The 25339-nt window shown below is 38.2% G+C and overlaps 2 protein-coding genes across 5 annotated transcripts in view; one reads left to right on the top strand and one right to left on the bottom strand.

Annotated features, from left to right (window-relative positions):
• ntrk2a (neurotrophic tyrosine kinase, receptor, type 2a) overlaps positions 1-10669 on the bottom strand; it is a 53639-nt gene extending 42970 nt beyond the window's left edge. For 2 of the 4 annotated variants that reach the window (XM_017306668.1, XM_008418468.2), the window contains exons 1-5: positions 9967-10669; positions 7573-7647; positions 6576-6647; positions 6004-6072; positions 3596-3744 (exon numbers count right to left, since the gene is read on the bottom strand). In XM_017306668.1, coding sequence (XP_017162157.1) covers positions 3596-3744; positions 6004-6072; positions 6576-6647; positions 7573-7647; positions 9967-10220 — 619 coding nt within the window. In that variant the 5' untranslated portion in view covers positions 10221-10669. The remainder of the gene's footprint in view (positions 1-3595; positions 3745-6003; positions 6073-6575; positions 6648-7572; positions 7648-9966) is intronic. The other 2 variants (XM_008418467.2, XM_008418469.2) reach the window with 2 other exon arrangements.
• Positions 10670-10935: 266 nt separating this feature from the next.
• On the top strand, positions 10936-25023 carry LOC103470648 (solute carrier family 28 member 3). The gene is made up of 9 exons (XM_017306669.1): positions 10936-14413; positions 18231-19100; positions 21207-21396; positions 22908-22985; positions 23309-23389; positions 23500-23580; positions 23676-23801; positions 24181-24311; positions 24712-25023. The coding sequence occupies exons 3-9, from the start codon at positions 21394-21396 to the stop codon at positions 24716-24718; spliced, it is 507 nt and encodes a 168-aa protein (XP_017162158.1). The 5' UTR covers positions 10936-14413; positions 18231-19100; positions 21207-21393; the 3' UTR covers positions 24719-25023.
• Positions 25024-25339: the final 316 nt, after the last annotated feature.

Here is a 25339-nt window from a genome sequence, read left to right as displayed (position 1 = left end):
ATAACAAGTCAGCGTTGGGCCGGGGGGAGGGTCCAATGACCGGGCCCCTCACGTGTATCTCCTGCAGTGCTGTACTGCCTGAACGATAACCTTCAACTTAAAAGCAAAATACGGTGTGTATATGTATAAATTGATGTATTCTAAGCACTTTTTGAAAATCCAACCAAAAATTGCTTAGAATACATCAATCTGTACGTATTGATGATATATGTTTAATTTATTAAATGGCACTGAATGCACAAATTCTGCTCAGGTCTTTGCAATCTTGGGTCGGCTCTGCAGTGGTGAACTTTGTAGACTTTCGCAAGCTTAAAACAATCCTAAAAAGTCAGATTTTTAGATTAGCAAGTAAGTCATGTACAGCTGAAAGAAGACTGTTATAAGCAAATTATGTTGCAGAGAGAAGTTCATAAGTTTTATGTGCCAGTGTTATTGTTTCAGACAGTGTCAGCCTTTAACACCTGCAGCTGTTTGAAGTAGCATTTTTTATGTGTCGCACAGTGGATTAGATTTTATATTACACGAGCAGGGCTGTAGTAAGCCAGAACGGTACCTCTCTGTAATAAATTGCATTGGTCAGTTGTCTTTTCAGCAAGCTTTTTCGAGCAGATCTCCGGCAGTATTCAGTCAGTGGACACTAACAGATAGAGATCAGTGTCAGCTCAGCCCCGGGGCTTCACTGGGCATTTCCTCTCTTTTGTGCCTCCCTCACAGTGTCAGTCAGAAATGCTCAAGCACACAGACACAAGGACACACATGAATCAGACAGACAAATGGAAAAAGAGAAACAGAATCGGCCCAACAACCAGCAGTTTGGCCAGACTGAGAGGTTCTTTGGTGTGTCGCAGTTCGCCCTGGGGCATCATTTGGCAATCCTTCCCCTCCATGTCCACCCACTCATATGTCACTCTACCGGGGGTCCCCTGCCCACCTCTCCAGAGGACCTGCTGTGACTACACTAATGCCAAAAATAACGTCTGTTAATGGAGGGGACGCAGAGGGGACAGATCAATAGGAGTTATCAATGACATTGTTAGCTTCCTGTAAGCGAACTTATTGTTTGTGTTCTAAGTGCCCTTATGGCCCTGGGTTATTTCTGTCCAGTTTACACTGTCAGCAAAAACATGGGAATAATCTTTCCGAATGCATCCTTTTGTTTTTTTAGACCTAGAAGCTAAAAGTCAAGTTAAATCACAAATATATTTCCAAGCACAAATACCTAATAATCAGAAAGCAGCCCAGCCAGAAAAAAAAGACACAACTGTTTCGTGAACATAAACAATTGAAGATAGATTTCTCTTCAATGACCAAAAATTGTTGTTCGAATTGTTCAAAATCCTTTTTTCCTCAGGATTGTGAAACTCTTTTTTTTTTTTTACACAAGGTATGGACACAACACAGTTTGTGCCAAAGGCAGCTCTAAAGAAAGTAGCAGCCAGGTTAGTGAAGGAAACACTGGCTGTTGGTTGTGGGGAAGTTTCTTCAGTAAATAAATGCAGTGTTTATTTCTTCATGTATATTCCATCTCTGCTGATTACCACAGACCAAGCTTTCAAATTAAATCTATAATAAATAAATCCTACATGTTAAACCACATTTTTAAAAAAAACTAAAACTCTGTTACGTATAAAAAAGGCAGACTTTCAGCTGCTTCCATTCACTGCAATGCCCATAAGTTTTTCCATTAGCGGCTATTTCTAATTGTGATAAAATTTAGGTAGACCAAGTTTTTAAATCTCAACACAGGGCAACATACTGTTGGATCTACAAATTACTACAAGTTACAAATCTTCTTTGAAACTTTCACCTCATGAACTCACTTTGTTGCTGAAAACTTTGGCGTAATAACTATTTTTTTTAAATCTCCATGTTTGTCCACGTTTGTCTCTTCTATCTTGTTGTTTTTTATCTTTCTTGCACAACTGTAACGTAAATAAATTATACAGGTAATGCTTATTAGGAAAGAATAAAAATGTTAAAAAAAATTGTAGCTACATAAAATTCAAATCCTAAATCATCATCAAGCATCAGTCTTAGTCTACTTATGGGATGCTAAAATGAAAATAGAGCAAGAGTCGGTCCAATGCAGACGTCCATAGACAGGTCAAGCTGTAATTCGACCCTATTTATGAGCAGAAGTGAGTCCAAAAAAAGGAGATTCATGAAAAATTCATGCAGCGTATATAAAGCAGAGAGGAATAAAGTGTCAATTAACTGCTGACATTTATACATTCAAGCTTGATAAACCTTCCCTTATGCAGCACATAAAAGGCACAGTCTGTAGGAGTCTGCCATGCAGTCGGAGAAAACTTGTGGGTAAGGTTCATAACACACTTGTGCATAAATCTCTGCTCTGTTAGGAAAATATTTGCAAGTTATACAATATAATTATTCCTAATAGAGAAAGTATATACTGTGTCACTACCGTGGACATTATTGTTCTTGCAGTTCAACATATACTCGCTATAAACACAGGAAGGATTCTTCACTTTATGAAGAGGGTATAATAATTCAAGGAAAAAGGGGGAAATAAATTCTGCTGGATGAAAACATGTCACTGCTAGTAAAGGACAAAGTAAAGATGTTCCTTTTCACGACTAACTTTAAACAACTTGAGAATCAATGATATCAGTGGCGTTTTTTTATTGTAAAGTGTCTTTTCTAAGTCAAACAGCAAACATTTCAAGTTTGATCTTTAAGAGCATCTCAAATAATTTGTAATTTATACACAACACTGAAGTCCAAAGAATGCCTACAGCATAGTAATATACATAAACCTGTTTGGTGCTGATGTCACCTTAGTAGAATAAAGCAGCAATAAACATCAACTCTTAAAGTGTGTGTGTGTGTGCTTGCTTTCTTTTTATCTCTTGGGGCATTTATGTGTAGGACATTGCAGCTTTCTCTGCTCTTTTGTGTGTGGGGGGTGAAATTAGAATATACAAGCTAAGCACAGTTCTGTGTAATTGAAATAAAGTGTGGGCAGCATTTTCTTTGCAGCCTGTGCAAACATAACACACACACACGCATACATGCGCACGCACACATGCACACACAATCGCAGATACGGATAACTGATTACTGCAGAGGCTGTTGTCGTTGTGTGAATTGTGTTCTTTGTACAGTTATTCTCTTAGGTGATAACAGCAAAGCTCTGTTATTCACTCATACATTCTCCACACCCACTGTGAACTGACAAAACACTTAGCACATTTGGTTCACAGTACCAATTCTCAGCCCGTGCTTAAACACCAACACTTCTCTGCAACACCACAATTAACACAGCACATTAACACAGAGAGGAGTCAAATATTAAAAAATGCAGAACTTCATACAAACATCTATATCAAGGTAGCGATTTGTATGACTGTTTCCTCCAGATGCTGAACAGCTTGTGGATGGTTTTTTTTCCACTTTCCCTCTCTGTCTGCGTGTGTGTGTGTGCGTGCGTGCGTGCGTGTGTGCGGGGGTGCGTGTGCGCGCGCGCGTGTGTGTGTGTGTGTGTGTGGGTGTGTGTGTGTGTGTGCGCGTGTGTGAGTGTGTGTGTGTGTGTGTGTGCGTGCGTGTGCGCAGGTGCGTGTGTGTCTCCCCTCACCACAATTCTGTAGTCTCAGTCTTGACAATGGCTTGCGTGCTCCTCCATCCTCGATGCAGCGCAGCTCCTGAGTGTCTGCTTCCTCTCCTAACAAAAGCTTGATCCACATGTTCTCACAGGAGCAGTGTAGAGGGTTCCCTGACAGGATTCTGGAGGGATGTGGACAAACACATGGTGACGAACTCTGACAAAGACTGAGTAGCAAAACAAAAGAGTGCATCGCAGACTTAAAGGCAAGCTAATGGTAACTTTCTGATCTCTGGTTTCAAGAAGCCTCAATAAAAAAAAAAAATATTTCGAGTCATTTTCTCTCTAAAACATCATATTCATATCTTTTTTACAAGCTAAAGGCTTCAAATATGAGAACATGAGCGTATAAGATTTTGATTTCATACAGATAAAGTAAATCATTAATAATAAGAGTAATAATGCTTTTAAAAATAAAATACGTTTGTTTTAAACAACAATTTTGATAAAACCAAATAATTTTGACTACTTTTGGTCTTTATCAGAGTAATTGTGTGGTATGGTAAAAACGCTGCCACCTCCAACTTCACCTTACGTCTCACTAACCAGATACAAACACAATTTGATCACCGGACAAGCCAGGCAGACCTTGTTTTCAGCTTTTTTGGTCATGACACAAAAAGGTTCCTGCATGAGTGCAGCGTTTCTCACATGCCACGTTTATCTAACAATATGCAGCACTCTTACAGAACTGACACAACTGGGTCTCAAATATCACAGCAATGATTCAATAATAATATTACTTTTTCTCATGCTGCACTTTGCAGATTTTTCATGAACCTCGGTATGCTGAATGCTTGACACTAAATTGAAAATTGATGACATGACTTAATTTATTGAAACTGTAAATTCCACACCCTTGATACTAATACATGTGCGCTATTCACACTAGAAGAGCTTGTCAGTCCATTAATAATATCACAGGACTCAATGATTCTCAAAATTGCCTTCATTTTCTGATGCTTAGCCCAACATTACATGCGTTTTTGAATATACCAGCATATTTGTCGTTTTAGGTTAGGTTTCCCTGGGTTAGTTTATATAGGTGTTTGGCTAAAAGTGGAATTTTATAATAATATTTCATATTTTTAAAAATGTGTCAGTATTTTATGGAGAAAATCATAGTTGTCCAAAATAACAAAATGTTGTTTTCAGACCTCAAGTAATTGATGGAGAACAGGTTGATATTAATTTTTAAACAACACAATTCCAATGTGTGATCATTGTAGAGGTTCAGAAATGAATATTTGGAAGAAAAACTGCCAAATAAAGTGGAAATTAAGTGAAATATTATGTGATATTAAGAAATGTCATTGTGACTGGCCCACAATGTCAACAATAAAAGCAGTAATCATGTTTGATGTATTTCTAATCAGAAATAATTGCAATCAAAAATCACTGATGTGTTGGAAGTAGATAGTAGGTGAAAGTTCAGGAAACAGAGGAACTAGGAGACCGGTGGTGACTAACTGGAGCATGAGATGCACGGACCAACATAGGAGAGAGCGCTGAACTTTGGGCTTTCAGAAAACAGACGGTTGGGCAACTCAAACTGCTGCCACATTAGTTTTTGGTTCATTTAATTACTTATTCTGTATCTTATTAAGTAAAAAAAAAGTGTTCTAATGTTGAAATTGATCAGATACTGGAAATGAATGGAAGTCATATGCATAGAGATGCTGAGATGAACATTTTTTCCCAAAACGTTCAGATTTGTAAATGACAGCTTTAAACAACAAACTTTATCTTTGAAGAATGTGAGGCCGAAGGACCTATATTTTAGCAATTTTCTGTGGGATATGGGTTTCGGTGTATTCCTCTTTGTGGCTTTTACACTGATGTGTTAGCTCATTATGTTACTACTGAGAGACAGAGCAAAGCAGTTTCCAGATGTTGCTATTCTTTCTGAAGACAGATATGAGATCTTTATCAATCCTGCTGATCTAATTCTCTTCCAGAAACCCAATTACAGTTTTCCTGCAAGTGCAAAACAGCTCATTTAAGAGGATTATGGGAAGTTCAAAGACACCGTGGGACATAATCAGACACTGTGAGGTAACTCTAAATGTTTTCTTTGGGCAAGTATGGGATGTGTATTTTTCAACTCGCTATATATTAGCTAAGCACTCCTCCAACAATCAGAGGCATTGATCCTGATGGGTATTTTATGAGTTATGGAAGTTTGGAGCTAGGAGGCACAACTACCAGCTGGTATGAGCATGAATGTATTTTGATATCTTTGCTTGGTTGTAAATGGTAAAATAGCTGCTTTAACTTTTTTTTTTTTTAAGGCTGACAGCCAATGAACCCAACTCAAAACGAAACTTCAGCTAACATCGGAGTTCATCTCATGACAAAGGTGAAGGTTTCTGTTAACTCACAGATATGAGATGTTGAGGTGCTTGAATATCCTCCAGGAGAGGGACGACAGATTGTTGTCTTTCAAATTCCTGCACATGAAACCAAGAATCGGTGGATGAAGCTCAATATAAACAAACCAAAGGTATTGCATCAGGTTGTTTAAAAATGTTTCTACATCCAAACCAATTGATGTTTTGGTACAATACACAAATGGAATTGTGCCCACATAAGATTACAGCAGTAAATAAAATTAGGAAATACTTTAAGTCATTTTGTATCAAATGTAGATTCATTATTTTGCTCATGTTTCTAATTTTCGTATCTATTTTTACCTTTATGACTAATTTCAGGATATTAGAAATATGGTTTTATTTATTACAGTAATATTTAAAATGTATGTAATCGTATGTAGGTCTATTTTCTCATCACCCTTAAATTCAGTATACAACAAATCAAATATTACCTTTTTATATAATGATAATTCTTAAATGCTGTCTTACAAAATGGTGAATTAGCGCACAAAAAGTACACAACTTGTCTGCACAATCTTTGTCATGTTAATAGAAAGAAAGAAAACGACGGTTTTACTTACAGGTACTGTAGCCTTAAGTTGCTCTGAAATGCCAGTTTTGACACGTATGTCAGCCTGCTGTTGGTCACCGTACTGACACAAAGCAAACAAATACATCAGTATCATTAGAGTCCTTATGAACATTAAAACCTGACACATTATTAATATTCACAGCAGGCAAAACCTTTCAGCAAATTACAGGGCAGCGGCTGGGGTGTTTATAATGAGCAAAATGCATCCAAAAGGAAAACAGGCTCCAAAACAAATTCACTTTTCATTAACTCTGATTTACTGACCTGTAATACAACTTTAGTGAAATCTTTTAGAATCCAAGCTGTACGTTTACTGCTCTAAATGCACAATATGATGATAGCTATAATAACTATAAGTGGAAAGCTGATCCAGAGGCATGAAACTAGCAAAAATAAAAAATAAATAAAAGTTCAGTTTGTTTGCAATCAATCATGTTTGTCAGCTCTTTGAAAAAAGAAATACTGCATACCATAATAATTAACTAATAAGCCCAAAATTATTGAAAGCCCTGGTAGATTTAGGTGTTATTTTGTTTTCATTCATCAAAGAAGTAAGTTAGTGATGTAATGTGGCATTACTCAAAAGATAATAAACAATGTACAGAAAATGGCAAAGAGAGAAGGGGGAAGGCTTGCACCCCTGGGACTGGGACTGGGATTCAAACTGGGAAGAGCTGCGTTGAGGATTATAGCCGCCGCTTACGATGCGACTTTCTGTGAATTTAGAGTTCTGCCACAGCAGGTCCAACACCACACTGAAATAATTTACTTGGTACTAATTTATTGTTTTTTTATTCTTTTTTAAGACCTGATAGTTTAGATATAGAAACGACAACACCTACACAAACAACAAAAAAAGCGCTATAACATTTTAAAACATTCATTATAATGAGGCACATATGTTTAATACGTCTGTCTGTTAAAACAAGAGGACAACACTTGAACTTAAATATTTCCCATGTAAAATAAAGTCATAAAGCACTCACAGGTTCCTGAGGTTCTTGTAGTAGTGCAGGTCTTTGTCATTAATGGAGGAGAAGCTGCTCTGGTTTGCAATGTAGCTGTCAGGGGATACAAGCGTGCATAACACCAAGACAACTTGTTAGCATGGGGAAGTACAAGCAGAAACTCGTCATCAAGATATAAACATGTTAAACCTACATAAATGCACGTGTTTCTTTTTTTTTATATATTATTTTTGAAGGACTACAGCCGATCCACAGCACACAGGGGAAAATTGTTGTAGCTTCTCAGAGTGAGGAAGCAGAATGTTTTATCGTCTCTTTTCCTCAGCAGCATCTGAGCAAAACACTTGACCTGTTTGTGTTTGAGGGGCCAGCAGGAGACGGTTTCCGAGCAGCTCCCATGTGTGCATGAAAAGAACGGAGCGAATATATTCTGAAAAAGCAGCATACGTATTTCTCATGTATTACAGCTCTGGGTTTAGATGTCTGAGAATATTTCAAGCTAAACAAAAGACTATGAGAGAACCGAGAAGGCGCTATTTTACTGGGACAACAGCTACAGCAGCACCTGTTGTATGGGTCAAGTTCTCAGGGTAATTTTACATAAAACATTGAACAAAGGTTTACAAATACTACTGAATTTCCATCAGCCCCAGCAACGAAAAATGAGCTGAAACTGCTTAGCTCTGAGGTACTTTTGCTGTTCTTACTTTCAGTGTAAAAATGACCTACTAGATTATGTACTGTAAGTGAAAAGGTGTGCAAAGACTATAAAGGCAACAAAGTATCTAGTTTTTTGATATAATACCTGAGGTAATTCCCCTATCTATTTAATCTCACCTTCTCTGTTTTTGATGTCATGAAACGAACTAATGCAGTTACCAATCAGACATAACATTATGACCAATGACAGCTGAAGGGAATGCCGCTGGTTATCTCTTCTTTAAAGGGAGGTGAATATGGTGTCATCAGAAGCTGGGCCAGAAATTGGAAAGAGCTCAAAGGGCAGGAGTCTAGGATCCCAATTTTTTGGGGGCCTTAAAGATTTTTATTTATTTAATTATATATTTGTGTGTTGAATGATATTCAACAATTTGAAAATGTTCATGTTAGAGTAATTTTTTTATTAACATCAGACATAATGAACCGACTGCCGCCAGCCCAGGGGCCCATAGCTTTCTAAGTTCAGCCCTGATCCAAAGCGATGTGCAAGAAACAGGAGGAACACGTCTAGAGTAAGTGTAAAGGGTCTCTGTGTTGGTCATTATCTTTTGCCTGATCTGTGTATGTCTATGACTCTCAAGCTTAATTTCAAGAAGTTCTGATTCAACAAGACAATTCAAATGAGTGTTCTAAAAATAACACTATAGAGGTTTTCTGTCTGGTAAAGTTTATTTAACATGGGAAAAAAAAGCACAACTAACTTTACAACTCAACACATTATTACAAGCATATCAAAATTTACTCTTCATATATTTGAGTGCAGTTGCCTGACTTGGACTGCAGCTCATTAAATTTTGACCAAGTGCTGACATCTCAAGGCATATTAAAAAAATATTAATAATTTAAATCAGGACATCTCAGCAATTAATGCAGACAAGATAAACCATCTCCACGGCTTTTGGCAAGGTCGTTTTTGGTTCAAACTCAAGCCAAGCACTTCATGATTGCTTCTCATGCTCATTTAAAGAGCCTCCAAGGCCGGTGATAAGGATTGTTTCTATCTAACCAAGCGTATCAACAAGGCCGTTTTTACCTGTGCCAAAAAAAAGAGCTAATCTACAAGTTTCCTTATCTAAAATACATGACTTTACGAAGTTATGACGCACGGATGCTGCAAATCCTGCACAAAAAAGAATAGTCATCAAAAATGAGCAAAATATTCAGTCTGGGTAGAAAATTGTTGCCTAAGCAAATCCCCCCTTCAGCATCAATTCTCTCATCTCAGTTCGTCCAAATACTCATATTAGCCATCTTGGGAAGTGTCTGAGCTAATATTTGGACTGTGGTGTCTGATGAGAGCGCAGTCAACTCCACACAAGCAAACACAGATTTGTTTTTAACAGACTTTTCTGCATTGATCGTCCCCGTGTTCTATGCAATGCAGGTTAGGCTGCACACTAACCGTGCAGATAGAAAGGGCTGCTTGCTTCCTCACACACCTGGACAATTTCAAAGAGTCCTGACCGAGGTTAAGGGCTCGTTGAATGAACCGATTTTTAAAAATCCGCCTTCTTTTCAGGCTCCTTCGTTCCTGTGCGAAGGATCAGCAACAGATGATGTTTGGAGGGCTGAGCATTTCTTTTATTTGCTGGAAGCGCAGCCGCGATTAAATGCTCTTTAAAAAAAAAAAAAAAAAAGAAAGAAATAGGTTAGGCCAAATGGAGATGCGGTTCTGACAGCTTCCTCACTCACATGTCGGTGATGTTCTCCATCTCCGCCTCGCTCTGCAGGACGGGGAACGCGCTGATCCCTCGCTCCGGGTCCACGCAGGAGATCCTGGTGCTGCTGCAGGAGCAAGTCGAGGGGCATGCCTCCGCGGACATCCACGGGTCCCCCGAGCCCACCGTCACCCCGACCGCCACGACCCACCACCAGAAGCACTGCCACGAGCCCGAGGTTCCCCACGCCGAGGGGAGAGCCCAGATCCCTGGTCCCGAAGCGCACATCTCGGGTGTCCCGACTCTCAGCTACAAGGCTCGCCGAAAAGCCCCCCACGGCCCGGCCCGGGTTGGCTGGGATCAGCCCCGGTTCGGCCAGTCAAGGAGAAGAGAGGGGAAGAAAGGTGCGCGGGTAAGAAGCAGAATCCGATGCTGAGGTGGCAAGAAGCGGTGAAGAGACGCTAGAAAACCATCAGCGGTCTCCGAGATGACAGACGAGACGCAGAAAAAAAAAAAAGGTGTGAAAAGGATTAGAAGAGCTGCGTTGTCCTCCAGAATCCTCTGTCAGACAGCCAGTCCGTCAGTCAAAGTCTCACTGCCACAGGGGCGCTGTGTGCCAAGTAGAATCGCTCTCTCTCTCCCCCCTCTCTGTCTGCCTCTCTCTTTCTCTCAGATGTCACTGACCGGAGCGTCCTCGGCACAATGTTCTCTGTGTGTGGATAATTTGCTGCTGCTGCTTTTTGCTTGGTGCTCGGATAAAATGCGCGGCGCGCAGAGATAAAGGCTGCGATGAGGACAGATGGAGGAGGAGAAAGGGGGGAGAAGGGAAAGGATGCGTACCCGCATCAAAGCAGATCATGTACAAAGTGAGACACCATTGATCTCTTTTTAAAAAGGAGATGTTCTTGATCTGCTCTCAGGAAGGTCCGGGGACAGAGCGGGAACATTTCATTGCTGAATACAGCTGTTTTGACTTGAGGTTCTCTACTGTTTGGTTGTACTGGACCAATAGTATTTGAGGACCAAAGCCAAATTTGATTTGAGATCCAGTATAGATCCATTACCTTGCAAAGTACCACAAATCCCAAATGTCCAACTTTGATTGCTTGCATGTTGTGCAATTAGCATCCTCATTCACGGTTTACTTACAGCCCAACATTATATTGAACATATTGTGAAATGTGTCGCTTGACTCTCATGCTTTTCATATTAGTTATTAGATAAATATTAGAGTTAGCACCCGTGAAGTGGACATGGAGGTGGTCTCAATTTTCAAGAAAGAGGACAGGATCAATTTATCAAGGGATCCCAATTGTCCATCAACCTTGGAAAGAGAAAACTATTTTTCACTGAGTTTAGGAAAAGAACAATAAACATCACACAATATGAATGAATTACAAATGCAAATGTGAAACAGTCAGATTGTCCCAGAGCTGATGAGCGTAGAAACTATGGCTCCTCCACTTGTTCAGTTATGGTACTGGGAGCAGTGGGTAAACAGGTTTCTCATGACCTGATGGGTCAACAAACACCAGCAACTCTGAAATGAACCTAGGCCCAATACCAGCACATTACTTTAACATGATATTATTTTATTCACAGGGGATCCGTGCAGGTATTTAAAGGTTGGTGTAGAACTATCCCTTTTTCTTGCTCAGAACAGTTTGAGATAAAGGTTCAGTTTCATGTTGCTTGAGGTACTTCTATCCAGGACTACTGACTACCTGGGCATCAATCTGGTAGTTGTATGCCCAGAGTCAGACCTGTGTCCACATTCTCAGCACAAGTCCCAGTCCAAGTTCCTTTCTTGTCACTAAAATTGTTTTTTGTTATCATAGACAAGAGCTCAAGACACCGTCATTGAAAAACTTGTGTCTGCTTTGGATCTTAGCTCGGTTTTTTGCAGATGATGGGGTTCTATTTTCATCTTCAAACCATGACCTTCAGAGTGTATTTATGTAGTTTGTGGATGAGCATGAAGCAGCCCTTCAAGTCCGAAGCCATGGGTCTCAACCAGGAAAAGGTGAATTGTTTCCTCCTGCTTTGAGGTCAGATTTTGGCTCAGCGTGGGGGTCCTTGTTAACAAAAGATGGAACAGGATATTGATAGTTGGATTCAAGCCTCATCTGTGTAAGGGTGGGCCCTGCTTCAGTTGGCTGTGGTGAAAGAGGCGAGTCAAAAAGTAAAGGTCTTGTCTTTCTGGGTGACATGAGACAATGGCGTATCAATCTAAATATCGATACTATCAATATTGTTATTGGTAATGTCAATATTTATGAGGCTGATGCTTTTGTTTGCAGTTTCCCTCCTGAATGTTCAGCAAATTACTCATGCCAGTGCATATGCAGGAATTAAAATGGCAAAAATCAAGAGCTCACATTTTCAGTTTGAGAGCAGGATTTCATACTTTTGCTATGTTTGCTTTCAAAACGTCTGCTTTCTTTCAAACACAATCTGTTCACTAACCCCCATAAGTGCAACATCACTCCAGCACTGTCTGCGCAAACAGCACACACCTGTCGTGGCTCACAGTGTAATCTGTGATCAGAGTTGCAATTTTAGCATACCAATTAAACTATTAGTATCTATTCAGGCAGCTGCAAAAAATCTTACTGAAATCAAAAATATACACTTATGTAAAGCTTTATACCCCAAACCTGAAATAGTTCACACACTTTTGTGTGGGGAAATAGTATTGAGGTTACATGCAGATTACAGTAACAGACTCTGTTATCCCAAGAAACAACTGTATGTAGTAGAAAGAAATATTTTTATTTCATTACTGCTACAATGTATTATATTGCAGTTAGTTCATAAAATCACCTTTGACCTGCATTTTATCATAATGATGATCAACTAACTGAAATCATATCAATACCAAAATTTCTTGTATCACACACCGCTAATGGATTATGAAATAGTGAGATCCTGGATACAATGATGCGGAGTGACCCTCTCCTCTTCAGTGTGGATGGAAGGTGAGGACCTCTGGGAAAGCTGAGCTCAAGGAGGCTGCTACTCTGCATCAAATAGAACCAGTACGGCTGGTTCAAGCATAAAACAAAGATGTCTCCTGAACTCCTCCTTTTTGAAGAACCAACGGCAGAACCACATTTATATATCCCATCCGGCCAGGAGACATCTTGGGATGAATTGGATTTATTTGGTAGGAGAGTGTTTGTAGGAAAAAGGGATGTCAGCATTTCCTACCTGGAGCTGTTACTCCAGCAACCAGATCTCAGATAAGCTTGACGATGGACGGTTGGACGCACAGACAGATGGATGGCAGTAAATAAATAATAGTAATTAATGGATTTTTCATTTTGTCTGGACTGCAGTATAACATTATTATGCAAGCTCAGTGAAATTAGAAAGAAGGGGTCAAGTTAAACTTGCTTTGCCCACCAGGACCAGAGCAGAAACACCAGTTGTGTATGAATACTTTGCAGAAAACAATGTGCTTGAACTTCTACAGACACAACCACATAAATACAACTGTAGAAACATGGAATTATCACTGTTAAGATCGTAATAATATTCAAATTTCAGCAGAATTGTGATTTAAAGAATTTTTAATTTTTGTAACGTTTTATTCAGAAAAATGTCAATATTCTGTTTGAGAAGCCAAATGCTCTCTGGGGTTCCCTGCAGGACAGGAAGCCCAGAGCAGCAGGTTTGTTTTCGTGAGCCAGACTCTGGCTGGCCTTACGCTAATGACAGAGATGGATAAACTCTACCTTGAAGACTTCGCTGAGATCACTGCATGAATGAGATTTAAGAGCCTGTCAATTTAGACGCTATAATTGTCATAATTGTCCTCATCAACGCTGTGGTTGTCATTATTATCATTCGGTTGTCGTGCTGGGCCTCTCTAAACCTGCGTATGGTTAATTAGTTCAAATCATAGCTGTCCAAATTAGGCTCTTTCTTCCGCACAAGTCAAATTGTTCAAATCATGATGAGGGAATACTAAAAAAATACAATGGAAGGTAATGTACGTGCAAATCTCCGGTTAAGCAACATGTTCAATGAGCTTAAACATCCAGGTGAGATTTGAATGAGGTTCCTACAGTAGACAAGAGAGAACGAGAGACAAAGAAACCAAAGCACTAGTTTCTAGTCATCAAGTTTTTAGCTGGCAACTACAAGACCAAGCATCAGATTTGAAAGTCATTAGGTCATATTTCACAATCGTGTGAATTATATGTGGCTCATAGCTTTACTGGACTGGAATCAATATGTCATCTCAGGGTGGAGGCTGGATGCCAGTCACTCTGCAGCGATACATCTCTTTCGGCTGGCTGTATTTCTAATAAGAGTGGATCTGTCTTTAACACAGCCGAGCCACCGAAGGACGAAGCCACTTCTCCTCAATCTGTTACCTTGCAGCTGAGTGACAGAGGATGACAGCACATCTGCCTGTGAGCAGCAGCATCAGCAGCAGCAGCCTTAGCAGCAGCCAGCCCAGCATACCGCAGCATGTGAGGAGCCCTCTCCAGTGTCCTGTCTCTCCCCGAGCAGCTCAAACATGACGTTTGCGCTGACGCACAGGCAGTGCTGCTGAATAGGCTAGCGTAATTATGGAGCTCTGTCTGTGTCTTAACCAATCTGGATCCCTGCCTCAGAAACTGAGTGTACACGTTTCACACAGACAGAACATGGTGGGCAGACCAATTAAGTCACTGTAGCACAAACATAATACTGCAGTTGCTCTGTGTTCTTTCTGAAATATAACAGAGGCCTGAGTTAAAGGTTTCTGACATTTAAACAAGTGATAACCCATTTCAGGGCATGTTGACACAGAAAGCAACAATTCAACATCAAGTTCAACGAACAAACAAAAACATAAATGTCAAAAGTTAAAACTGTGGAAATTGCACAAAATTCCTTATAATCAAAAAATATATATTTTCACACATTATACTTAAAAACACTGCATTAAAATGTGTTTTTTATTTAAAACCCTGTCTTTAACTGATAAAATACACAGCCAGATATCCATCTATCTGACTGTGTATTTTACTAAGGAATGGATTTTTTTCTGTAGCCATAAAAACTAAAGCTGCACCACAGCTATAATCTAATAACCCTGTCTCACTAATGGGATCTTTTTACACCACTGCATCATTATGACTTATAGTACTGATGTGAGTTTGTTTTTTTTAAAAACCAGTCTCATTTGCTTCTTCATTTTATTTGGGTTTGATGTCAGAATTACTTGCTTCTGTTGCATCACAATTTCATGTCATCAAAATCTCCTCTTGCTATAAACAGTGAAAAAAAAAATAAATAAATAAAATCACACACAGTAGTTCACAAATTTTGGCCTGTCTTGCAATGAGTTCACTTGCTTCATTAAAGTAATCTACTTTGTATTTGTTATTGGTTACATCACAGTTACCTGTCTAGCTTTTTTTCAGGACACAATAGTTAAATTTTCCATGGAAATAATCTGCTCGAATGTAACATGCCGTTTTACGTTTCTTTGGGGGGGGGTTGTGTGGTACTAGTTACAGTAATCAAGCAGGAAAGATAACAGGGATGGGAATCAAACCCCAGACAGCTGCATCAGAGCTAACAGCCTCAATTTAAGGGGCGTCACCTCTACCTCTACACCACACACTACAGCTGCCCCATAAAATAGCTTATGATGCCATGTTTTGCATTGCATCACAGCTTGCTATGTTGTTGCATTTGTCACTGTACTCTGTTTAAAATCCCTTTAAATCACCTCCATTCTTACATCACTCGTACTTCCTTTTGCCTGATAGTCACAGATCACACCTGCCATCACCTCCATGTAACTGTATCACATGCAGGTCTTTCTGTACCAGATCACGCTGTTTTTATTTCTGAGCATGATCTGGCTTATTTCCCTCAAAATCATCTTTGTTTCCTGACAATTGGTTCTGATGTTGAAGTGAATCATTAGTCCTGCTACACTACAATCACCTCTATTTTTGAATGACTTTCACATTTCGTTTGATGAAATCCCGTGTCTTGATATATTGCAATTAACTTTGCTGAGGGATTGATCATCTTTCTTGCTGCATGATGATGTATTTCATCATTACATCAGTTGCTATGCATTGCTGCTGCTGCAAATAAACTATGTTGTCACTCCAGAGTCAGATATTGTTGTTTTTCAATTAATGGCTATGCTACTTTAAAATCACTTGCTGTTCAAATATTTTTCTCTGAAAATATTTTTCTCTGATATTAAGTATTTTATTTAATTGCAGTTAATTGTGGTGTTGCGCTGCAATCTTTCTAAAATCACAATTATTTGTTTTGCTCCTTTTTGTTTACATCTGCATGTGATACAGATAGATTTTATAAAATTTAACTTTTGTTGCTATATTAATGGATGTTGTTCAAAAACAAACAAGTTCATTGTTATACGCTTTCATTACAAAGTACATTGACTACTAAATGCCTTGGTTCTCTCTCTCAGCTTAGATATGTACAAAGAAAAATAAACTGATCAAAAGCTTTAAAAGTTATAAAATTTATAACAGACGAATTAAAACAATAATATATTGTAGCATGTTAATTTGCTGTAATTGACTTTATTAGTTTTCTGCAGTAGAACATGTCCAGTTTTATTAGTGTACTGCTTTGCAGTTAGTTAACTGTCTTTTTCTCAACATATCCCATGTTTCCTGCAGACATTTTGATATAAAACAAAAAGGATTAAAAAATACAAAGACAAAAGTGTGCCAAAAATGTCACCATTTATTTTAAATGCCATTCTGTCCGCCCTGACAAGATTTTTAATCAATGATCTATGGACGAACAAACCTGAGTCTGTCTGAGCTATTTTCCTGCAACAACCTGGTTTCCTTGAACTTTTGGGCTTTGGCTTGAGTAATGGTTTTATCATGTGGACAAGCTGCAGGAAAGAGCAGCTTCTTTCTGTTCAAAAGGAATGACAGAATGAATATTTTTCTGCAATCTCACCCCAAATGTATGAACAATAGAACTGAAATAACTTCAAACACATTCAAAAGATAGCATGAGACATTCAGATGAGAAAACAAACAAAATGTTAAAATTATGTTAGATTGTGTGTAACAGACAGGTTACTGTTGTATCTGAACTGGAAATTATATGTGCTATCTTTCTAATAACAGAGCAGATCCAAACGACTGCTTCCTCATCCATCACCCAGACTGCCATGTAGACTTGAGTGAACCTGTTGTGATCATCATGATGTTACTGTGATGACAAATTATACACCACTGCCCTCTACTGGGCTCCCAAAATACCATAAACCTCCAATTTGCATTTCAAAAACAAAATGTGGCCTCAGTTCATACAGTGCTTTGCCTAGTACTTCTGCTATATGAACGTATTCGCATTTCTTCACATTACAATTTTAGTTTTCAAGGACTTTATGTAACATAGCAAAACAAAGTGATGTGTAATTGCAAATTGGAGGGTTAATATGCAGTTTTACTTTCTTTTTTTTTTACACCGCTTTGTAATTTGATTTCAGTATAAATTTTGCTCCCTGAAGGCCGCAGATATTTCTTAAAAAAACAAACAGCATCACAAAGACAAAGAAACACAGCAGAGAAGTCGGCGAGAAACTTGTGGAGGAATCTAAAGTTAGTTCATAAAATAAAATCCCAAACTTTGAACATCTGACAGAGCACTAACAACTGCAAATTTACATAATAAAGTATACAGAAATTGTCATTCAACTAACACAGGCCGAGCAAGAAAAGCATTAATCAGATAAGCTACCAAGAGTCCCATGTTAACTGGAGGACCTGCATAGCATGGCTCGGGTTAGAGAAGCTCATCCATCAGGACAGGGCAGTTGTACACTCCATGTACTGTATCTGCCCATTAAGAAACAAGTGTGAAAGCTAAAAGTAATTTGATTTCCAAAAGACACGCGGAAGATAGAGGAGATATGTGAAATTAGGTTTTCTGGTCAGATTCAATGAAAAGAATGACTGCTAACCAAAAGCTAAAAATGATACCCGAAACACACCAATCCCACCGTGAAACATGGTGATTACAACACGTATCATTTTTATTCCACATCATAATTACTGTATGCACTACAATCTTTGCCAATTACATACAAAACACATTAAAGTAGATATTTTTAATATGACAAAAAGTTACAAAAGTTAACCTGGTTTGAATAGCTTTGCCAGATTTTGTACATTGAGACATAAAACTAGAACATGTCTGCAAATATTAAACATTGCACGTGTTTTATAACAGAAAGAAAGCAAACAAATGAGAAAGAAACAATACATGTTTCTTTTTTTTTTTATTTAGTAAAAAACTGGAAAAGGGAAAAAACAGCAACATAAAGAAGAAACCCCGGAAGGGACAGAAGGGAGAAAAAAAACAGCAACGGCAGTGAAAGTAAGTCAGGTCTCCATATAAGGTCTCTCAGCAAGTGTTGGAACATTAACAGAAGGAAAGACCATGGAGCCAAATGTGACAGAAAGCCATGGAACGGACAATGTTGCATTCCAATTAGAGGTAAGCAAAAATCTTTTATATGTCTTAGTGTTTTGCCCCAAAATAATTTGAATCTACCTCCATGCACCAGAAAATTCTGTTTTTGTTGGTTTCTGATTCTTTTAAGTTTGGCTCTTTGGCTCCACAAAATATAAATACTGATATGAATATGTCTAGCAGTTCCTAAAATGTGATTTGTAAAAGGGTGTTTTAGTGTGGTTTCAGTACTATCCTCAATTTGCTTCAGATTTTTAATGCTCCAAGCACCTGTTCTTCTGCAAACACTGTGAATGTGGGGGGAAAAAACGGTCTTCATGTGCAATGAATTATTTTCAGTGTTCATCTGTCTGTGTGATAAAAACAGGATCAGATAAACCTTGATATTGAATGTGCCTTCAAAGAGACAAACAATTCACATGAGACGACAGACCACCAGAGGAAATGGTTTGTGATTTGTCCTTTGTTGATATTTGCCAAACATGCAATATCTCTTCATGTCTTATAAATGGCCAGCCTTTCTGTTGTTCCTTCAAGATAACATTTATGTCCCCTTTTCCTTGCCTCCCTTGTCATCTGTCTTGTTTTTGTGAGTCCAGCTTGCTGGAGAGGAAGTTGGAGGCAGTCCAGGTCTGCTTGGCAGAGTACAAAGACCAGGTACTATGACCATGGCTTTGGGAGCAGGTATAGATTATCTACGTTAACATCAGTTAAAGTGTAACTAAGGTCTTTTATTAATAGGTTTTTTATTTCTGGATTTTAAATACCAAAAGTGTTTTCACATGCCTGAGTACCATGGTGCCTATCTGTTGACTATGCAGCTGGAAAGTTTGCAGATTTTTTTTATTTAATATCAGGATTTTATATACAAAGTATGCACATCTGATTTTGCTTTATGTAGTTATTTCTCGATTTCTGCAGCTATATTGGATATGTTTGCAGATCCAATATAGCTGCAGACAGATCCAATGTTTCCAGTTATGTTTGCGTTGAAAAATCTTTATTCAAAAAGGAAATTAGTCAAAGGGTTTATTTAGAGATTTATTTAGTTTCTTGTGTATTTATAGCTGCGATAAAAGCAAAGTTTTTAAACTCAAACGTTTTAGTATAAAACTGACCTGTCATTCGTCAACTAAACACACTAAAGGTGTGTGTACACAAAGACTGCATGAGGATAACTTGATATATGCAGTTCCTGGGGTTTAAGATTTTAAAATGATCATCAGCAGATGTGGCCACTTCTATTAGTGTAGGAGTCTACTTCTCTGGACAATCTAGCCGTTTGTTAGCACAATGCTTAGCTGCAAAGGCATCAGTAATGAGCATAAGGAAGCCTAAAAGTGATGTGTTATATACACGTTTCCAAACAATTTGGAGTCCATTATTCTGAAATTATTCTGAAATTTACCTCAAAATCAGACCCTAAGACACATCTTCAGCACTCTAAACCACAGCCAGCAAGTTGAAATAAAGTTCTAGAGAAGCAAATAAGAAACACCAACATATTCACTGGTCAAATAAGAAGTTATCAGCTGAAGATTGGTCCAAACTGGATCCTCTTCCTGAAATGATCTACAGCAGCTTAAAAAAGGTTCAAGTTGTTGAAAAGACCTAGTCAAAGTTTAGTCTGCAAGTCGAGTGAAATACTTTAACAAGATCATAAGAAAGTTGGGGTGTACTGAATGTCTGAAGCTGCCATATATCAAGACATCTTTAGTTGCACTGATTACTGCAACAGCGTCTTCACAGGTCTGTCCAACAAATCAATCAAACAGCTGCAGCTGATCCAGAACGCTGCTGCTCGCGTTCTGACTAAAACCAGGAAGATAGAGCACATAACACCAGTTATAAGGTCCCTACACTGGGTCCCTGTAGCTCAGAGAATAGACTTTAAAATACTGCTGTTAGTTTATAAATCACTGAACAGCTTAGCACCACAATACATTAAAGATCTGTTGTTGCTGTATCAACCGTCTAGACCCCTCAGGTCTTCTGGTTCTGGTCTGCTCTGCATCCCCAGAACCAGAACCAAACGAGGAGAAGCAGCGATCAGCTTCTATGCACCACAAATCTGGAGCAAACTTCCAGAAAACTATAAAACAGCTAAAACACTGACTTTGAATGTCGACTAAAAACCCACCTGCTTAGAGTTGTATTTGAAACATAATTATGAATTTAATGATGGGTCTTGACTTAAATGTAATGTTTTGACTGTTGATTCTATGTTGCATGACTTTGTGTTTTTGTGTTTCTTATGATTTAAAGCACTTTGAAATGCATTGCTGCTGAAATGTGCTATACAAATAAAATCTGATTGATTGATAGATAGATAGATAGATAGATAGATAGATAGATAGATAGATAGATAGATAGATAGATAGATAGATAGATAGATAGATAGATAGATAGATAGATNAGATAGATAGATAGATAGATAGATAGATAGATAGATAGATAGATAGATAGATAGATAGATAGATAGATAGATAGATAGATAGATAGATAGATAGAGCGCTACAGGACTGTCCTGTCTTCATATGTGTACATTGTGTTTAAACAGAATGGATAAGGCAGAGAAACCAAGTTTTTTTTGCACTACTAGCTGTTCATTGATGGGCTTGAAATACTTTTTCTTACTTTATGGCTACATGAATGCTTTCATAAAATCCTAATCTGCTTCATTGATGGACGTAAAACAGCTAAATAAATTAGGAGAATGCATTTATTTTAATAGGACATATAAGATGTCACCAGTTTGCAGTATTGCTCCTAATTAAAATTTTGTTTCAGGCTTCATTTCCATGGTGGTAGCAGCATGTGTTCTGAACTTCCAGAGGGCTGTCGGGCTACTGGTCATCTCCTTGGCAACCATCTTTTTCCTGGTTTGGGATTGGATAATGGAGCAATATGGTGACTGTATGTGGGAGACTCTCTCTCCTACCAGACACCTCCTTAGTAAAAACTGGTTTTGGATCAGATGGTGAGAAAAAAATTCTCTCCCCCCCCAAACAACCCTGTCTTTTAGCTTCAATTTCACAGGACAATCAGTCAATGTTGAATCATTATGGTGAAAATCTCTTTCAGGTGATGTCATGAAAATTATGCACTGTACAGTAAGGACAGAAAAAAAATTCTGTCTCCTAGTAACAATAATGTCTTCAGAAGGTGAACGCAAACAAGTCCTGCAGCGCACATAAATGACAGTAATTTGAACAGAAGCAGAAATGCAATTAATATATTCCATTTCAGATACAGGCATTCACCCTTTTATTAAACAGTGGGAGTGAAGTAGTGCAGAAATTATCGTACCAGGTCAGCATCATGACAATATTGAACAAGGAAGATGCAGAGAATGACCATTTAGTTGATCGTTTAGTTTTGTAATGTTCACCTCTTTGGGAAGATTTGGTGTTTAAGAACTCTTAACCCTGTTCATATTTGAATTGCATACAAATCCTATTTTCTTTAAAAAAAAATAAATAAAAAATCATGTTCGAGACAAAGAATACCAGAAGAAATACAGTAGTGACATGCATGTTCTGATGAATGGCACTGTCTAAAATACAAGCGTAGAAGACAACAGGAAGTAGTCTTCTTCATGGTTTGTAGTTTGTTTTTGTATTGTTTGGACAAAGTGCAGCTGGCTCCATCAGAGGTCTCGCAGCATCACACAGTTCATTAAGTTGTGTGTCATTCCAAAGTGTTATCCATAGTTCTTCTGTAAAATCGCTGACAGTAGGACTACAGTCTGAGCTTGTAAGTATGTTCTTGCAGGGGCAACTTCAAGTTAGGTGGTATCCTATGCAAGTGTTGATTAAATGGGTTAAGTTGTCCTTGGCCTGAGAAAGTTTGAGAAACACTGCTCTATACACTCAAAGACACTATAAAAACAATGAATCTGTAAAATGATGTAACACCTTTTCACAATACTATGATATCTTTAAAAGTTGGTCCTCTTCCCTTCTGCCTACTGTCACTCCCTCCATCCAGGACAATGTTTGCATCCGTACTGGTCGCTGTGGTGTGCTGGCTGGTTCTGCATACCGCCCAGCGGGGAACCAGACAGCTTGTGTCCTTCTGTGGTTTGCTCCTGCTTGTTTTCATCATGCTGCTGTTCTCCAAACACCCATTCAGATTAAGAAGAAATACAGATGCATACAGATGCAGGGTTGGCCCTGCAAGGACTATTAATATATGTTTGACACAAACTATGTGTTGGTTTTAGTGGCCTTGGCACACTTTGATCTGTGGAGTTGGACTACAGCTTGTTTTTTTTGACTTGCTGATACTCAGAACCACATTTGGATTGAGTGCAGTGAGGTGGCTTGGAAAGCAAGCAGAGGTAAAAAAAAAATGTAACTAAATGTTTTAGTTATAATGATTTTACTCTTTGTTTTTACTTTACTTTTTAACTTTTTCTTAAAATACCCAAAACTGAAAGAATGTCACATATTACAAATATTCTACTAATTAAAAATCTCATCCTTGCAGATGTTTCAGTCATTCGCAGATGCTGGATCTCAGTTTGTGTTTGGTGATAGTTACACTGATCACTTCTTTGCCTTTAGGGTAAGATGTAGTAAGATTATCACTGTAACTTCAATATAAGTTCTTGTATCTTTAGGAGCTATTTTTGAATCATCAATAAAGTTGTACTCTTCTTTGACAAAAGAATTGTGTACTGTCTGCAAAACACAGTGAATATACTATATATATATATATATATATATATATATATATATATACACCATCAGGCACCTCTAATCATAAAAGATGGGTGCTTAAAACATATATATTCTGATTAAGATCAACCCCAGTCTCCAAGACATTAGACCTCATGAGAATACAATAAATCAAGCTGAAGGGAATGTTCCACATGTACCTCCTCACAGGTGATGCCCATCGTGGTATTTTTGAGCTCCGTCATCTCCATCCTCTACTATGTTGGCTTCATGCCCTGGCTCATCTGCAAGGTGAACTAAATATTACATATTTAACATGCTTCTTTCCTAATTATAATGCTTTGTTGTTAGATTATTATTTTGATTTTTTTTTTTATGCCAAAGATTTTGTTCTTTTCCAGATTGGATTTGTAATGCAGGTTATCATGGGGACATCCCCAGCAGAGTCAATGGCTGCAGCTGGGAACATTTTCCTTGGAAATGTGAGCTTCTACTGCTATAAGTAGCAGTCGGTAGCATCATACTGCCTTATTTTAGTGATCTCATTAAACCCAACTTCTATTTTTGTCTCTTTCAGACTGATGCAGCTCTCCTGATTCGTCCTTACATCAGTGAGCTAACTGTCTCTGCGATACACGCTGTGATGTCAGGAGGCTTTGCCAGCATTTCTGGTTCCATTTTGGGAGCATTTATTTCCCTTGGGGTGAGGAAAACATAGTGGTAAAAGGGTGTTCATGAGTAGGTAAAAATTGTCAGAGTTAGGATAGATGTTCATGTTCAGTGCTCCTTCTTCAACTTTCAAATGTTTAAAAAGTCATGAATATCCTAAAAAAAACACCAGGGATTATTTGGAAGAGTATGCATTAACCAATCAATATATGATTGTGAGATCAGGCACGGTCACACTGAGAATGAATCCCCAACTTAAAGTTGTTGTATACATTCAATATATCTAAAAGGTGACTTAATTAACTGTGTTGATTAATTTTTCCCCTGAGATGAAAGATTACCAGTCTTTTTGGCTCAGAGATCAGTTTTGAACTATTTGATTTATGTCTTTTTTCCTGTCTTTGTAATTTCAGGTAGATGCAACACACTTGCCAACAGCAACATTAATGTCTGCTCCAGCTTCTCTGGCCATCGCCAAAATTTTCTGGCCTGAAAAGGAGAAGACCGTTTCAATATTCAATGATGACCTTAAACTGATCAAAGGGTAAGTAAGACCATATTACTAATCAATAAGTATGCAAATACCCAAAAACACAACTGCCAAAATCACAAATGAGATGTAAACGCGTTTTCCTGTCAGACTGATTTGCAGAATTGAATATAGCTTGTTTCTCAATATATGTATTATTGCATGACATATTGTCTTTCTTAATCTCATATTGTCTTTATTCTATTGTAGGAGATTTGAGTATTTTTACCTTCATATTACAATTTAAAGTATAGCAGTAAATGTTTCGAGGTCAATTAATACCAGTATACCAATACATTTTCAGAGACAAGATTGATTAGATTAATTAATCAGATAAAACTACCATATTTTATCTGAACATGGCAGATATGTCTTTCATTTGTTTTAAATGTGTGTTTTTTCTGTGTCCTCAAAGAGAATGAAAACATGCTGGAAGCAGCATCCCAAGGTGCAGCTCGCGCTGTAGGTGTGATAGCAAACATCATTTCCAATATTATTGCCTTCTTAGCCTTGCTTGCCTTTTTCGATGCCGTCCTTTCATGGCTGGGTGGGATGTTTGACTGCCCACAGCTCAGCTTCTCGGTAACCTAAGTGCAGCACAAATACAGACTTTTCACTGAATACATCAGGGATTAACAAGTCTCCCGTCTCTTTACCTGCTCAGCTCATTTGCTCCTATATCTTCATGCCTCTGGCCTATATCATGGGCGTTTCCTGGGAGGACAGTTTCATCGTTGCTGAGCTGATTGGCATAAAGACATTTCTCAATGAGTAGGTATGTGGGTAATTATATTTTAATGTATATATTCATAACAAATCAGAAATCTATGTGCCATGTGGATGTTTAAGCAGAATCAATGATATAACACTGCCAAACGGTCCATGTATTATCTACAATGTCATTATGTGCAATATATATGCTCTTAAATGCAGAGATAATAAGAAGATAATTATCTTGTTTAGTTGTTCTATAAAGTCAATATATGTATTTGAACAATTTTCTGTATTTTAAGTCATTTTACTATTAAATTGGGATATATAAC

This window comes from Poecilia reticulata, linkage group LG9 (genome assembly GCF_000633615.1).
Source record: "Poecilia reticulata strain Guanapo linkage group LG9, Guppy_female_1.0+MT, whole genome shotgun sequence".
Taxonomy (NCBI): domain Eukaryota; kingdom Metazoa; phylum Chordata; class Actinopteri; order Cyprinodontiformes; family Poeciliidae; genus Poecilia; species Poecilia reticulata.
The sequence above is the reverse complement of the archived record's forward strand: the minus strand, read 5'-3'. Positions and strand labels throughout refer to the sequence as shown.

Bases quoted from the DNA above. Each gene is read 5' to 3' on its own strand.
- LOC103470648 (XM_017306669.1), top strand. The intron at 23,390-23,499 runs GTGAACTAAATA...GTTCTTTTCCAG, and splicing joins TGCCCTGGCTCATCTGCAAG to ATTGGATTTGTAATGCAGGT. The intron at 23,802-24,180 runs GTGAGGAAAACA...TTGTAATTTCAG, and splicing joins GAGCATTTATTTCCCTTGGG to GTAGATGCAACACACTTGCC.